At 39.5% G+C, this 16,302-nt stretch overlaps 1 protein-coding gene across 4 annotated transcripts in view; it reads left to right on the top strand.

Annotated features, from left to right (window-relative positions):
* The window catches only part of OCRL (OCRL inositol polyphosphate-5-phosphatase), a 55,350-nt gene that overhangs the window by 23,633 nt on the left and 15,415 nt on the right, over positions 1-16,302 (top strand). For all 4 annotated transcript variants that reach the window (XM_036443378.2, XM_045583537.1, XM_045583536.1 and 1 more), the window contains 6 exons: positions 423-534; positions 3,019-3,128; positions 4,878-5,013; positions 9,423-9,533; positions 10,154-10,319; positions 10,585-10,820. In XM_036443378.2, coding sequence (XP_036299271.1) covers positions 423-534; positions 3,019-3,128; positions 4,878-5,013; positions 9,423-9,533; positions 10,154-10,319; positions 10,585-10,820 — 871 coding nt within the window. The remainder of the gene's footprint in view (positions 1-422; positions 535-3,018; positions 3,129-4,877; positions 5,014-9,422; positions 9,534-10,153; positions 10,320-10,584; positions 10,821-16,302) is intronic.

The raw sequence follows: 16,302 nt of genomic DNA, 5'->3' as shown, positions 1-16,302 counted from the left end.
CTTCAGCCACTTGTCGATGGTGACAAACAAATCCTTATCAATAATCTGCCCATTTTTCTTCTCTGATTGATGCTAATTATGGCTACTTCTGTTCATATACTTCTCTTTTTTAAATGTTTATTATTTAAATGTTTATTAAATGCTGACCAATGTAACGTTGGTCAGCATGAGCATATAGGTTTCGGGTGTGAGTTTTGGTGTTACACGATCTGTATATTGCACCATGTGCCTACCACTGAAAATCGAATCTTCTCCTGTCACCATATATTAGGACCCTCCTCCCACCCTTCCCTCTGGCAATCACCACACTGTGTTCATGAATTTTAGTTTTATATTCCACATATGAGTGAAATCATGTAGTTCTTAACTTTTTCTGACTGACTTATTTCACTTAGCATGTTCATATATTTCTTTATCCTCAGTGTGGTCATCTGGTTGGGAGATTTGAACTATAGACTTTGCATGCCTGATGCCAATGAAGTGAAGTGTCTCATTAGCAGGAATGATCTTCCGAGACTCTTGAAATTTGACCAGGTAAGTAAATTTTCATTTTATAGGTACTTTCCTAGATAGCAGATAAAATTGTCATGAGACAGATGTCTGGGAGGTGTGTCTTACTCTAGGAATATATGGAAGGGTCTCATTGTCTTAGGAAACAGTGTGATTAGTGATGCAGTGAATGCACACAAGGTTTGTGGTGCTTTTATGAAGCGCTTAGATGGCAGGAGGTGAGATAGTGATAAAGAGTAAATATAAGGTTATTCATTAACTTTTTACTAAGAAAAAGATTTGTGTCAATGAGTTGGAGGATGGGTGGGATGAATTCAAGAACACTTCCTGGAGGAAGTGGGCCTGCAGCCATGTTGATGTGGTTTGGCAGATGGAATAGGAAAGCTGCTCTATGATTATTTGGCAGGCTCAGCAGTAGTTTGGAGGTAAAAGAGGAAAGTCCTACCAGGGAATCGGGAAGCACAGAAGAGAAGTTTGGGACAAATAACACAGACTGTGGTTTAATGTGAACTGATTGAGAGGTTGGAGTTTGTTAAAAACCTGTGGGGAAAGTATTGCTTTGGTAATATTAATATAAAACTTGATATTCTGGGACCTAGTTTTCTGTAAATTTGCCTCGGAACCTAGCACATGACTTGAATGTTTCAGTTTATGCTAAAACTGTATGCTAAAACTGAATGCTTCATATTTGAATGTCTTTAAATCCTTCCATGAGCCTTTTGATCTGACATAGTCAAATATCAGGTGTTTTGCAGTAGAGTGGTTTTTATAATGAGCCTTTCTTGGCTGTCTTCCTTCACATTGAGGTTGGTTGGCTAATTTCTTTGCATAGCTTTATCTACTCTGCCTCCAAGGGGGTTATAGTTGGATTAAATTCTTAGTCTTATGTACTTCTGGTAAAATATTTGTGTGAGGATAACTTTCAAAACAATCTGCAGCTCTTCACTGAATTTGACTTTTGGAATTATCCATTCAACATTTGCATGGTGTTTTTTTTGTTTTTTGGGTTTTTTTAATCCTTACCTGACAATATTTTTTTTCATTGATTTTTAGAGAGAGTGGGAGGAAGGGGGAGAGACAGAGAGAGAAATATCAATGTAAGAGAGACACATTGATTGCCTCCTACGAGCGCCCCAACTAGGGCCGGGATTGAGCCTGTAACTAAGGTATGTACCCTTGACCAGAATAGAACCTGGTGACCCTTAAGTTTGTGGGCTGATGCTCTAACCACTGAGCAATGGGCTAGAACTTCGTGCTTTTTTTTGAGAGAGAGAGAGAGAAAGAGAGGGAGAGAAGAAGAGAGAGAGAGCAATAACAATGATGGGAGAGAATAATTGATTGGCTGCCTCCTGCACACCCCACACTGGGGATCGAGCCTGAAAGCTGGTCATGTGCCCTGACCAGGAATCAAATCGTGGCTTCCTGGTTCATAGGTCGATGTTCAACCACTGAGCCATACCAACTGGGCATGTGTGCTTTTTTTAAAAAGTAAAATTGTGCTAGATGGTTCTTGTCCAACTTCAGGGAATTTAAGACTGTTTATATTTAATTTTTCCATTTTACCTGACCATTATTATCAATAAACAGCCAGCACAGTGTGCTCATAATGAGCATCCTATATGTTGGTGAATTTGGGTGCTATGGGAATTACATGATTCAATTCATAAGGTACAGAAATTTTATTTATATATTTTAACAGTTGCAAAGGCTGAGGAACAAACTAGTTAGAAATGGCCAATCAACCAGATTGTCACTTATATTAAGACTAGAGGTCTGGTGCATGAAATTCATACACAGGTGCAATCCCTAGGCCAGGCCAGCAATCAAAGCATGAGCATCTGGCATGGAAGGGCAGGTCCCAGCTGACTTCTTGGTCCTGGACAGCACCTGAGCCCTTAGGCCCCCACATGACATCTCCACCTGAGTCACGGCGCCTGAGTCCCCATGGAGATGTGGTGAATGTGGCCAGATGCCACAGACTGGGGTGCAGTGTGGGCCTCTGGGTTACCCAATGGTGCAGCACGGAAGCTGGGCGGGCAGCACACTCTTTCCCAGGTGGCCTCGTAGACCAGCTCCTGCACAAACCCATAGGAAGCCTGACTGCCCCCTGCCGTCCTGGCAGCTACAGCCTGGCTCACCTGGGAGATACCACATAGGTGCAGGGCAGGCTCCTCCCGGGTGCCTGGCACCTGAGTGTGGGGGCTTCCCTGGTGTGTGAGCCTGGCATCCCGGGGAAGGGTAGCAGGGGAAGTGAGAGCAAGCTCAGCGGACAGCCCACATTCTCAGCGCACCTCTGTCCCTGTCACCCCCCACCCCCAGGTAGCTCATGAGAGGTCATAGTGCATCACCGCCAATGCCTGCCATGTTCTGTGCCACCCCCTGGTGGTCACCACACGTAATAGCAAGTGGTCAAACTCCTGGTCAAAAGGACAATTTGCATATTAGGCTTTTATTATATAGGACAGGATGGTGTGATCTTGCTTATGTGATGCTTCTTTCTATTTGTAGCTAAATATACAACGCACACAGAAAAAGGCTTTTTCTGACTTCACTGAAGGGGAAATCCGGTTTATCCCCACTTACAAGTATGACTCCAAAACAGACCGATGGGATTCCAGGTAAAGTAGCAAAAGCCTCCTCATGGAATAGGTGAAGGCCTGGTTTTATTTCTGCCCCCCATAGTGGTGAAGGGCTAGGAAATTTTTAGGTGATGTCAGAAGCAGATATAAAACACCTAATGGTCCAGTGCTGTTATAGAAGAGTTTTTAATTCACGTGAACTCAAAGATGAGCATATTTTTAAAATGTGTAACTTCTATATCAGGGTTGTTGCAGTCTTATGGACTATCTGCAGTACCTTATTTCTCTCACCCTGGCAGACTTGCTTAGATTTTGACCCTCCTGATCTCAGCCCTGTTTCCTTACCTATTGCCATTTTTCAAACTGTTTCTTAACTATTTGACTCAAGACACCAGAAGATAAAAACAAAGAGCCATGGAAGTTCTTCCAGCACAGTGGTTCTCAGTCCTGAGCACACTTTAGAATTTCTTGGGGACTTTAAAAAATACTGACTTCTGGGCCCAACATCTGCAGCTGCCAGAGAAAGCTGAGACCTGCTGTCTGGGGGCCCTTTGTTTCCTAATTACCCCTAGTAAAGTGCCATTGCCAATATATTTCTGGTAACTATCGAGGTATTTGTCTTCTACCTATTATCTATTGCTTTGTTTCCTAGCTGGCTGAGCCCCTGGACATATTCAGCTTCTTTAGACTAGGGGAGCACTAGGGTGGGGAGGGAGGAGTCTGTGCTCCACAGAAGCTGGTCAGAAAGTGAAAGGTGACACTGGCAGAAGATCTGTACTCTTGGCCTTGTTTCTTCCACTCACCTGACTTGAAATTCAACTGAAGAGCTACTGATAAGAACTTATTTGTGTCACCTTCTGGATCAGGTGTTGCTTATTTTAACAGATTGATGAATGGAATTTTTCCCCACCTTTGGTATTTTATGGGCTTTTACGTATTCAGACTGTCATGCTTAAATGTTAATTTCTATTACAAACTAGACTTATCCATAAAAATCTAGGTTTAAAGGAGAAATCCAATTACTGATCTCCAGGGAGTAAGCCCAGTCTAGGAATATAGTATTGGATTTTTAGATTTTTATTAGTTGTCTATTTGTTGTGAAGTATCATTGTAGTTTATAGCAGTGTTTCCCAACCTTCTCTCATGATGAGAATCACCTGGTGGAGTTGTTAAAACACAGATTCCCGGATCCCAACTAAGAAGTGCTAAACTAGAATTTTTGAGAACATATAGGTAAAATTGCATACCTAACTTAGTGCTCTGTATATAAAATCTGTCTTAGAGCACTAGTTAAGTATACAATTTTACCTATATGTTCCCAAAAATTCTAGTTTAGCACTTCTTAGTTGGGATCCGGGAATCTGTGTTTTAACAACTCCACCAGGTGATTCTCATCATGAGAGAAGGTTGGGAAACACTGGTTTATAGAGCAAAGGAAAAGGACATGTTCTGCATATAATCCTGCCCTTCTGAGGATATTTTAAGCAGGTACCATTATACTTTTCCCCCAGGACAATGTTGTTGAAGGTGTAATCCTAATCTTTAGGAGCACTGTTTATTCATTCATTAGATAAGTGTTCATTGAACACCTACTTTGCAACAGATACCATACTAGGAACTGGGAATTCAATGGCAAACAAGCAGACACAGTCCCTTCACAGAGCTTGCAATATGGTAGAGATGATAATAGTAGGGGTTGTTAATGAAGAAGTATATAACAAGAGCATGAGATAGGTATTACATTCTTGTGTGGTATGTACTCATTATAATTCCTTTCTTTATTTGCAGTGGAAAATGCCGGGTTCCAGCCTGGTGCGATCGAATTCTCTGGAGAGGAACCAACGTTAATCAGCTTCGTTACCGGAGTCACATGGAACTAAAAACCAGTGACCACAAGCCTGTTAGCGCCCTCTTCCTTATTGGGGTAAAAGCTTGTTTGTGTATTCATTTGATTATATGTTAAGTATCTATGTTATTAAAGCATTTTTTAGACTTAGAACAGATCAATATTTCAGTGAGCAATAAATATTTCCATAACCAAACAGTCATTTGCAGCATTGAGAAGTTAGTACCCTTGACCCTCCTAAATGCTGTCTTTATGGCTCTTACTCTGCAGGCCTTTTAGTGACACAGATGTTTCTCATGCTGCATAATGGTGAGGGAGTATCCTCAGCTTCCTAAAGTCCTTATACATACAGGATGAGTGGCTTTTCTTCAGAAACTAGTGATCCCGTGCACGAAATTCGTGCACATTAAAAGGGAATTAATTAGAGAAAGTAATTTAATATTGCTATTTGCCCTTTCTCTGTAATAGAAGTGTCAGGGATGCAAGAAAATTAGTAAAATGTATATGAAAACTGTCCTGTCAGAGTCTGGGACACATCATGGGACCCAGAGTCAAGTCACTGCCCACCCACATGCACCTCAAAATCACGTGAGAACCAGACCCGGTTGCCTCCCCCTCCCCCACATTGGGCTAGATCCAGACCTGGCCAGTCCCACCCTTGTCAAGCCCTGCCGGGAAGTGGGCATAGTCTCAGGTCCCCTGGCCCAGTGCCAGGACAGGGGTGTGTGGCCTGAGGTCCCCCAGCCCAGACCAGGGCACGGGGCATGCCTTGAGGTCCTCCACCAAGCCCCGCCAGGTAGGGGACGTGGCCTGAGATCCCCTGTCAAGCCACGCTGTGTGGGGGAATGGCCTTAGGTCCCTCATCGAGCCCCACCAGGCTGGGGGGGGGGCGCAGCCTCAGGTCCCCCGTCAAGCCCCACTGGATGGGGACGCAGCCTGAGTTCCCCCAACCCAGCATGGGGTTGCACTTTGAGGTCTCCCATCAAGCCCCACTGGGTGGGGTGCACAGCCTGAGATCCCCTGTCAAGCCCAGCCAGGCGGGGGGGGGAGGGTGCAGCCTCTGGTCCCCTGGCCCGATGCTGGGGCGGGGGATGCAGTCTGATGTCCCCTGGCCTGGTGCTAGGGCAGGGGGAGCAGCCTGAGGTCCCCTAGCCCAGCACCAGGATGGGAAACACACTTTGAGGTCCCCTGTCAAGCCCCGCCAGGCACAGGGCGTGGCCTCTGGCACTAGGGCTGGAGTGTGGCCTGAGGTCCCCCAGACTAATGCCAGGGTAGGGGGCACAGCCCGAGGTCTTCTGTCAAGCCCCAGAGGGGCGGGGGGAGGAGAGGGTATAGCCTGACGTTCCTGCTGATTGCTCCTTACGGGTTCTAATGGAAACCTGGCCTCAACTGTGGGTGCAGCCATCTTTGTGATGGAGGGATGGTCAATTAGCATATTTCCTCTTTATAAGATAGGTAGTAAGAAGTTGAAGCACCAGAAGAGTGATTCCTGATAGCAGGAGCAAAAGCACAGACTGGTCAGAAGACAACCAAATTTGTGTGTGTGTATGTGTGTGTGTGTGTGTATGTGTGTGTATACACACACACACACATATGTTTTAAAAATATATGTATATTTATATATATTTATATATACTGTACCTTAAGAAGCATATTATATTTATATATACTGTACCTTAAGAAGCGTATTGTCAGCCCTATAATGACATCTTCCCATCCAGGAACACAGGTTTCACTTTTTTTTTTAAACTCCATTGTACCCTGGGCTAGGTAAATGGCCAATTATTTAACTTTTTGTCTCTGTTGTGAGTAAAGCTTTTGTTTTCACATTGTATATTCTAGCTGTGTGTTATTATGCAGGTTATATCTTGGGATCCTGTTGATTTATTACAGCTAGTACATTTAGATGATTTCTTGTAGATTTTCCAGACCTTCAGACATGTAATCTGTAAGAATCTGTATAGTGCAGTGCTTGATAGAATGGATTTTATAGCTAGAACTGCTTAGATTCAATTCCCAGCCCAACCACTTTCTGTGTAACCATGGAAAATTTATGTGACATCTCTATGCCTTAATTTTATCCTCTACAAAATGGGGTTAAAATAGTACCTACTTCTGAGGATTAATGAGGTAAGACATACCAAACTGCATAGGAGGATAATTACTTTCCTCTGAGTATATGTTGATTTGGGGGGTTTCTGAGATAGGTTATCACTAACATGTCTTATCCTACTCCTGTATTAAAGGGGAATGAATTTGAATTTTTTTATGTACAAAATTAGGGTTTTTTTTATCTTAAAACATTCTAAATTTTATTGAGGCAATCATGACTTCACTTTTGTGCATTTTGAAATTTTAAAATAATAATAAATGTTCCTCAAATAGTTATTGTGTGCCAGAGACTGTGTAAGACAATTTACACACATCTCATTTACTCCTTCCAGTAATGCTTTGAGTTAAATAGTTCTCATTTTTAACAGATGAGCAAATGGAAAACCAATGCATTTAAATAACTTCTTGAAGAGCATTCAGCTAGAAGGATTGCTGAAATTCAAATCTGTTAACTCTAACTCCCAAGCCTACTACTATAGGTGTTCTTTCCACTATCCCACAATGCTTCTATAGGTCTAAAGAACTTACTGACTAGATATGCCTTCAGATACTACTTTTAGCCCACCTAATTTCTAGTTTGTACTTGTTGGCTACCCTGTTTTATTATTTGAATTCTCTTAATCCATTTTTTAAAGGATGTCTTTCCTGAAACATTGTCTTTCTGATTTAATCAATTAAGCTTGGCTTTTTTGTTGGTATTTCTTTTCAGAACCTTGGAGTATTTGTAATACTCCATACATTTTACTCCACAGCTTCCAGCAGGATATTTAAAATTTTTCATGCTTCCTGTATATTTTTATGTCTCTTTAATTAAGGTCTATCTTTCTAGTTTTTACTACTTTTTAAATTACACAAGAATTCAAAAGCTCTTTCTCTTTAAAATTAAAAATATGTAAGCAAAATTTACGGATAAGGCTGAAGATCTTCAGTTCCTTTTCTATCCCTTTTCCCCCCTTTGACCAAACCCCTTCTCCCCAGCTAAGCCAACTACCCTTAGGAATTTATATTTTTTTAGACCAGTACTATTAAATAGGTCTTTCTGTGTTGATGGAAATATTCTAGATCTATCCTGTCCAGTACAGTAGCTATCAGCTACAGGAAGCTGTTGATCACTTGAAGTGTGGCTAGTGTGACCTAGGGACTGAATTTTCAATTCTGTTCACTTTGAAATAACTTAAAGGTCCCTATGTGATGATTATATTAGACAGCACAGTTCTATACCTTTACATATGCTTTTCTGTTTACCCACATATGTTTGCTCAGCTTTGATGTTTTTATTTTCCATATTTGCTTTATAACCTGTAACTGCCTTCGTACTGAATTTGTGAAGTTTTCTATTCTAAAAAGAGTCTTGGATCTCAATAAGTTAAAATGCTGTGTTAATTGTGTTCATTTTTGTCATTGATTTATATGAAGTCTTAATAGTGAAAAAAACAGCTATGTCAGGAAGCTGAAAGTGCTGTGTCAGATAGGAGGATTTTTGATCTTTTGGTCAGGATGACTTGTTTGTCTGTTATCATGCTTTTAGTCATATCTAAGACATTTTGGGTCAGCTGTTTCCTAAAATGGCCATAGGCTCCATTTACTAACATACCTTTATCATTATGACTAATCTGAGTGTTGATATAATGATTCTCGGCATTGTGCATAACAGCAAAGAGAGTTAAACATTTTAACCATGATTTCTGCTATTCAACACTTGATGATCATTGTTAGAAACAATAATAGGTATGTTTTGATATTCATTTTGTACAGTTCAAGAAATCACTTACAAAATAATCACATTTTCTCTACCCCTAAATAAGCATGGAAAAAGAAATTATTATTTTCAAATATGTTACTATTATTTCCAAACTTCTAAGCACAGAGGTTTCACTTTTCCAGGAAGTTAATCAATTAACCTTACTTTCATCTTAAAGTGTGTGATTCTCTAATGTTTAGTTTCATTTATGTTTGCTTTAGTTACTTTAAAAATGTTTTTACTGATTTTAGAGAGAGTAGAAGGGAAAGAGAGAGAAACATTGGTTGCCTCCTGCATGCACCCGGAACTGGGATCACACCCACAACCTGAGTATGTGCCCTGATAGGGATCCAACCAGTGACCTTTCAGCGCATGAGATGACTCTCAAACCAACTGCTCTAGTGATCTTTTAAAAATTGTTAGATTCTTAGAGATATTTGAGAGCCCATAAGACTAAAATAAGCGCCTTAGGCAAAAGTTTTGTATGGAGTGGGATAGCAGAGAGTGTTGAGGATGTTGTTAGAACCGTAGTTTATTTTAGATGATTGCTATAATGACCAGTTATAATTGTTAGGTAGTCTCAAAAGATGAACTAGGAGCATGTAAGACTGAAAAGAGGTTTGTTTTCTTTCAGGTAAAGGTTGTTGATGAACGGAGGTATCGGAAAGTGTTTGAAGATAGTGTTCGCATTATGGACAGAATGGAAAATGATTTCCTTCCTTCCTTAGAAATCAGCAGGAGGGAGGTGAGCAAAAACACAAGCCAGACTCTTCTGCTGCCCGTGGTGGTTAGCACAGGGAAAACCATGCGACTTAGAAAAGGCAGCAGAGCAAAATGATGAAGACAGTATCTGTTGAAGTCAGATTACCTACATTCCAGTCCCAGCACTGCCATTTAGTAAATTTATGACCACGGCTAGTATCTTACTCCTTTAGAACTACAGTTTACTTTTCTGGATAAAGGGGTAGTTGTGAGGATTATACAAGTTAATACATGTGACATTCTTAAAACAGTGCCTGGTACAAAATAAGCCCTCAGGTTTTAGCTACTCTTGTTTAATATTTTGGATTTGCTGACTAATTCATATCTCAGGAATCCTGACCCAAGGTTAGTTTATCATGTTAGGATTCCAGGAACAATCAGAGTAGCCTAGAGAAGTAGCAAGGACTGCCTAACTCCTCTTCTGGTTTGAGCATAGTAATATATGAGAGGGGATAGTGTACATCTGGCTCAGGTAGTGAATATATACGGCAGTCGCATATCTGGTTAATAATGACCTCATTCTTTACTTATATTTTCTATGGAATAATCCAACTGACTGACTTCCCCTACTAGTGATGCATGTTTGTGTCTGTCCTTCCTCAGTTTGTGTTTACCAATGTGAAGTTTCGGCAACTACAAAAGGAGAAGTTTCGTATCACCAACAATGGACAGGTTCCCTGTCATTTTTCTTTCATCCAAAAGCTTAATGACACCCAATACTGCAAGCCATGGCTTCGGGCTGAACCTTTTCAGGGCTACTTGGAGCCAAGTGAGTTTTTCCTATACCATTGTCTCTGCTTGTGATGTACCATGTCCTCATGACTTCCATATCCCCGCCCTTTGTTTAACTTCTTGTTATCTAACCACATGTCTCTTACCTTCACCGTCAGTATATTGGGATACCTCTTTTGTGTGTCTAGTCTCTGCTTTGTCACTTGATTATTTTTAGAGGATATTCCTTCTGTTATTTCTCATCCCCATTTTGTTTTCCCATTGGAAGTTTCTTTTACCATGTGTCATCTTTTACATTTCAGATGAAACAGTAGACATCTCCCTTGATGTGTATGTCAGCAAAGACTCTGTGACTATCTTGAACTCAGGGGAAGATAAAATTGAAGACATTCTCGTCCTTCACCTGGATGGAGGCAAAGATTACTTTTTGACCATCAGTGGAAATTACCTCCCCAGTTGTTTCGGTACATCCTTAGAGGCTTTGTGCCGAATGAAAAGACCAATCCGCGAAGTTCCTGTTACCAAACTCATAGACTTGGTAAGAACCATCCTAAGATATGAAACTCCTTTAAACTTTTCACAATACTTAAGTGATGTCCTCATTGTCTCTTTGCTTTCTTTTTTTTTTATTGGGGGGAGGAGTAGGGTGGGACTGTGGCAGGCTGTCATGTGATAAATAAAAATGAGACTGTCACTTACTCTAGCACTACTTACATTAGATTAAGCCTAAAAGGAAAAAGGAAAGGGTAATCTATAATAGGCTCTTGTCAAGAATATAATAGGTAATATTAAAATCACTGAATTAGATTAAAGGTTCCCTTCTCAAAGATATGATGCTTGTTTGTTTGTTACCCTTGTCATACTTGCAAGCCACTTTTGTATAAATTGGCATGTATATGAGGTACAGTAGGTGGGAGAAGCAGTATTATGCTCATTAAACATATGAGAAAACTGAGGCACAGAGACAGTAACTTTTCCAAAGTGGAATAAGTTAAGACAAATCTATCACACAGATTTTCTGACTCCCAGTCCACTACTCCTCGTTATATCTTATCTAATCTAAGTCAAACTTGGCTGCTTACAGCAGCCCAGGCCTCTATGTGAACCTCAGAATGCCTGCCTCAGAAGCCCTGGGGTCCTTACGCAAGTGCAGGTACCTCCCCCGACCTCTGGCAACAGAATCAGAATCTCAGGGTGTGAGGCCCAGGAATCTGCACATATCAGCATTCCAGAAGATTATAATGTTCACAGAAGTTTGATACTTGCTTAATGTGACTCTCTTAAGAAAGGAAAGGCGGAGGATTTCCCCTTCCCTGTCACTAAGCTGTAATATTCATGCCCTTCTGGAGGAAATGCTTATATTATCTTTAGGAGCATACAGTGACTTAATAACAAGTTCATCCTATTAAGTTTTCTTCTAAGTGAATGTATTGTTAGATTTGTGTGCAGACCTCTTTAGGCTCTAAAAGTATATCCTTGATCTTTTGCCAAAGAAAAGTAGTTGACGTGACAGCCTGCATTATCACTACCATTAGAATTCACTTGATCCTTTGCCTGGCCAGAGCATGATTGTATCATCTAGCTTGAGGGCTGGGCCAGCAGGCGGACTGCTGGCTTGATGTGTGTGATCTGTTCTGTTGCCATGGAATTGTTTTAGCTATGACTCAGATGGCAGATTAAAGTACTTGAGTCCAGTCCCAGCATTCTTTCTTGGAATTACACGTGTTTCCCTAGAGCCCTCATGACTGAGGGTATTACCCCTGTCCAAGAGCAAACCATTTTCTTCAGAAATTCATATCCTGACATTCTGTTATTTTTCAGAGTTGTTTTTTCTTTGACCCTCATAGTTCTGTCTTTCAAATTTAACATTTAACCTTTTAGAATATATTATAAATGAAGTTGTTTTTCTTTTTCTCATACCCTCTTATCTCTATTCAAATACTATTTCCAGCTTTCTTTGTTTCAACTTTTTTTTATGAAAATGGCAAATGTGCAGAAAAATTGAAAGAACAGTACATCCCTGGCCAAGTGGCTCAGATGATTGACATTTCATCCCGTACACCAAAAGGTTGTGAGTTTGATTCCCAATCAGGGCACATACCTAGGTTGTGGGTTCGACCCCCCCAGTCAGGGCATGTATATGAGGCAACCAGTAGAAATTTCTCTTTCACATCAATGTTTCTTTCTCTTTGTCCCCTTCCTCTGTCTCTAAAATCAATAAAAACATATCCTCAGCTGAGGATTAAAAAAGAAAGAACAGTACAATGAAAACTCACATGCTTTACATACATATAGGAGTGGGATGGGCGAAAGTAGATTTATAGATGCAATACAAATGAATCATACAATAATTGTTAAATACTAATACAAGAATAAACTGTCATGTACTCACAATTGTAAACCTACTTTTGCCCACCCTTGTACAATATATAGGGGTTTTTTGTGTGTGTGTTTTTTGTTTGTTTGTTTGTTTGTTTGTTTGTTTGTTTGTTTTTTGGCTTTTCCATTTGAAATTGAGTGATGACATGTCACTTTCACCAGTGAATATTTCAGCCTGCTTCTCTTAAGGAATAGGACAACTTGTGTATAGGCACAGTAGTACCATTATTATGCCTAAGGAAACTAGGCAGTCCATATCTTAGATTTATCCAGTTGTTCCAAGAGGTTTTTTGTTTTTTGTTTTTTAGTTTTCTTAAAGCCAAAATCCAATTTGGTTTCATACCGTATACTTGGTGAGATCTTAAGTCTCTTTTAGAGCAGAACAGTTCTCCCTCTTTTTCTTTAATAGAATTGAATTTTTAAAAGTCCAGAACAGCTGTCTAGTCAAGAATCCACCATTTCCAAAATTTGATTATTTCCTCTTCATAATTTTTTAAACTTATCCCTTTTTAAAAAATATATGTTTTTATTGATTTCAGAGAGAGGAAGGGAGAGGAAAAGATATAAACATCAATGATGAGAGAAAATCATTGAGCGGCTGCCTCCTGCATGCCCCACACTGGGGATTGAGCCCACAACCCGGGCATGTGCCCTGACTGGGAATTGAACCAGTGACCTCTTAGTTCATGGGTTGATGCTCAATCACTGAACCATGTCAGCTGGGCTAAACTTATCCCTTTAAACTCCCTCCTCCCACCGATTTCCTATAAACTGGAATCTAGCTTTACTTTTGGTCAGAGTTGGCAAAAGCATTACAATACCCCCTGTAATTGTCCCATATTAAAATTACTGGAAGGAGCTCAACAAGCATACAATTTAAAATTTTTATTTAAAATATTATCAGGTAATTTAACCATGTTTGACCATGAATAAGAAATAGCCAAAAAATTTAGTGGCGTTAATGGCTCTATAGGAAACCCTTTCCTTCTTTTTGTGCACAAATAATTCAAGGTTTGAAAAAGTAGAACCCTGATCAATTTTTCATTACAAAATTGCTGAGATCTTATTAAATTGTACGTGTGCGGTTGTCATTTATTCTTTTAAAGCTTTTATTATGTAGAATTTAGGGTTTTGATTTTTTTCACAGCCTGTTGCATTTTCGCATTATTAAATTCCTGTATTTAATTGATGGAAAATTTATCCATATTCGTGTGAGCAGTAAACAAGAAATCTAACAGTGTCTGTACCCCAATTGTATTACCTTTCTCACTCTTGATTTTGCCCTTCTGAAATGCATTGTTCCAAGTCTCAAGATGATATATTTCATATCCCATGAGATGATGCTATTAGTAATGGTATCTGTTGTCATCTTTGTAGTATTTAATCTAAGTTTTGAGTGAAACCAGACATAAGTTCAGTGCCTGTGTTGACTCTCCATGTACCATTTCAAAAAGATTCTTGTGCCAAACCCTCTTGGCATGAGTACTTTCATTCTTCATTCCCATCTCAATGACAGTGACTTTGCCCCTCTCGAATAATTGGGATTAGCCCAAGTGGCAAGCAGGAGAATCTCTTTGTAATTATTTTTTTTTCTTTTTCAGAATTAAGATAAGATTTTTATGGTTTATTAAGGTTAGCATATAATCACCAGTATTTACTTATTACACATTGGATACAAAATACTATGGAGTGTTTGTGGCAATGAAAGTTTTCTTGTATGTATAATATGGCTAAATTCTAAATTAAGGTAAATAGGGAGTTTGGTTAGAGATCATGTAAACATTAACCACCTTTACTGGCTAATGTCCAGTGTGTTTGGGAAGTCAATATTTTGGAATGTCATTTAGAATGAGAGTTATGGAGCTTGTAATTTGTGTTAATAATAGATTCCTTTTCTGAGCTGTTTATTCAAGCCCTTATATGCTATAAAAGCTTATTGATTAACCAGCTAATCTTTGTAAAAATCAATCTCAAAATCAGCCTATTTTGGATTTAATGAATATTCCATGCATGTAGCATTAACATAACTAGAAATTAGTTCAGCACCTAAGAATAAAGTGGACTAGGAAAGTGTTTGGGGGTGTGTCATAGAAGAGTTTTGAGTCAAGTCCCCAAGTATTTAAGAAACGTGTACTACTAGGTAAGCAGGCTCTTACAGGCATAAGGGATATAGTACATTAAGGTTAAAGATGAAAGTGAAATTATAAGATTTCCCTGGGAAGAATGTATATTAAAGATAAGAGTGTGTAGTTAGAGTGGGGACAGGGGAGAGAGAGTCTCAAAATCAACAGATGAGTTTATAGAAGAGCCAGAGAACATTTGGAACCAGTAGGAGGCTTTGATAAGTGGTGTGAGCTTATAAATGGACACATTAGGAGGAACATTCCAGTGTTGCCTGTAGACTAGACTACAAGTTTGTAGTTTGTGTTAACAATAGAAATCTTGTGATTTTTCACTTTTATCGTTAACCTTAATTCACTATCTCCCTTATGTAGAGGAGACCAGATTTGAATGCACCAGATCTGGTTTAAGGTTTGGCTTATAAATACAGAGATGAGACAAGTTGAGTGGTGGGTAGATAAACTGTACTTGCTAGGGGACATGTCTATTAGGAAAATAATATCAAAAATTTAAAATAATAAGAAAAACAACTCGGTGGTTAATTCATCTCCAGTGGTTTCTCTACTAGGTGTTTCCTTTGTATTACTAATCTAATCACCCATTTCTTATCCTGTTAGGTGTATGATTTGTGTTTCTTCTCTTCAATTTCACAGGAAGCAATCCTTTCTAGAACTTCAATATCATTCAGTTTTCTGATTTTAATTTCTAAATTTGAATCTGCCTCTAAATGACTCTTTTACATTATTTTAGCTGCATTTACTACTGGGAAAATTCTTCTAAGGGTAAATGCTGGGGTAAAGAATGATTTGCTATGTGTCTGCCATTTGTAGTGTGCCAATGTTGCTCCACTGGAGAAATTCTGAACGAGGTTCCCTTTTTAAATGTGGTCAATGGTGTAGCCGTTGCAGAGAGTGGGCAGTCAGTTGAATTAGCAATAACCATAGGGCTACCTTTCGAGTATGCTGTTTATTAGTGGGGGCTAAGTGGTGCTTCTATTTTCAGACAACCCTACTGTTGAAATAACTGTAATTTACACTTTATGCTTGTAGCTAAGAAAGTAAACTCACAATGTAAATCTACTGCCCATCTAATCAAAATCCTTTTGATTGTTCTTTCAGAGATTGCTCTTGTGCATACATTCTTTTTAAAAAATATATGATTTTTTGATTTGTAGGTAAGGTGTTTACTCTCTCCTTCTTGAAGCACCTTGATAACTTTTTGACATTCCCTTTTCCTCTGTTTCCTTATCCTTTCATTTCTGCCTCTTCAGGGTGTCAGCTTGGTCTTTCTGTACTACAACTTTGGGGCCTGTCACCTCCTTATTTAAAGGTAGTCAATGGCTCCCCCATGCCTGCTGAATTCAGTACATATTGCTTTATCTGTCACTCAAGGTCCCCCAAAGTCTGACTTCAACACACCTTTTCATATTTATTTCCCACTGTTTTTGTCAACATCTTCCCATGTTCTCCGCAAACCTGCTAAATTTTCCCTAATCTCACCTCATTATTTACCTTCTCTGC

The sequence above is a fragment of the Pipistrellus kuhlii genome, unplaced genomic scaffold (genome assembly GCF_014108245.1).
Source record: "Pipistrellus kuhlii isolate mPipKuh1 unplaced genomic scaffold, mPipKuh1.p scaffold_m20_p_19, whole genome shotgun sequence".
Classification (NCBI taxonomy): domain Eukaryota; kingdom Metazoa; phylum Chordata; class Mammalia; order Chiroptera; family Vespertilionidae; genus Pipistrellus; species Pipistrellus kuhlii.
This window is presented reverse-complemented; position numbering and strand designations above follow the sequence as displayed.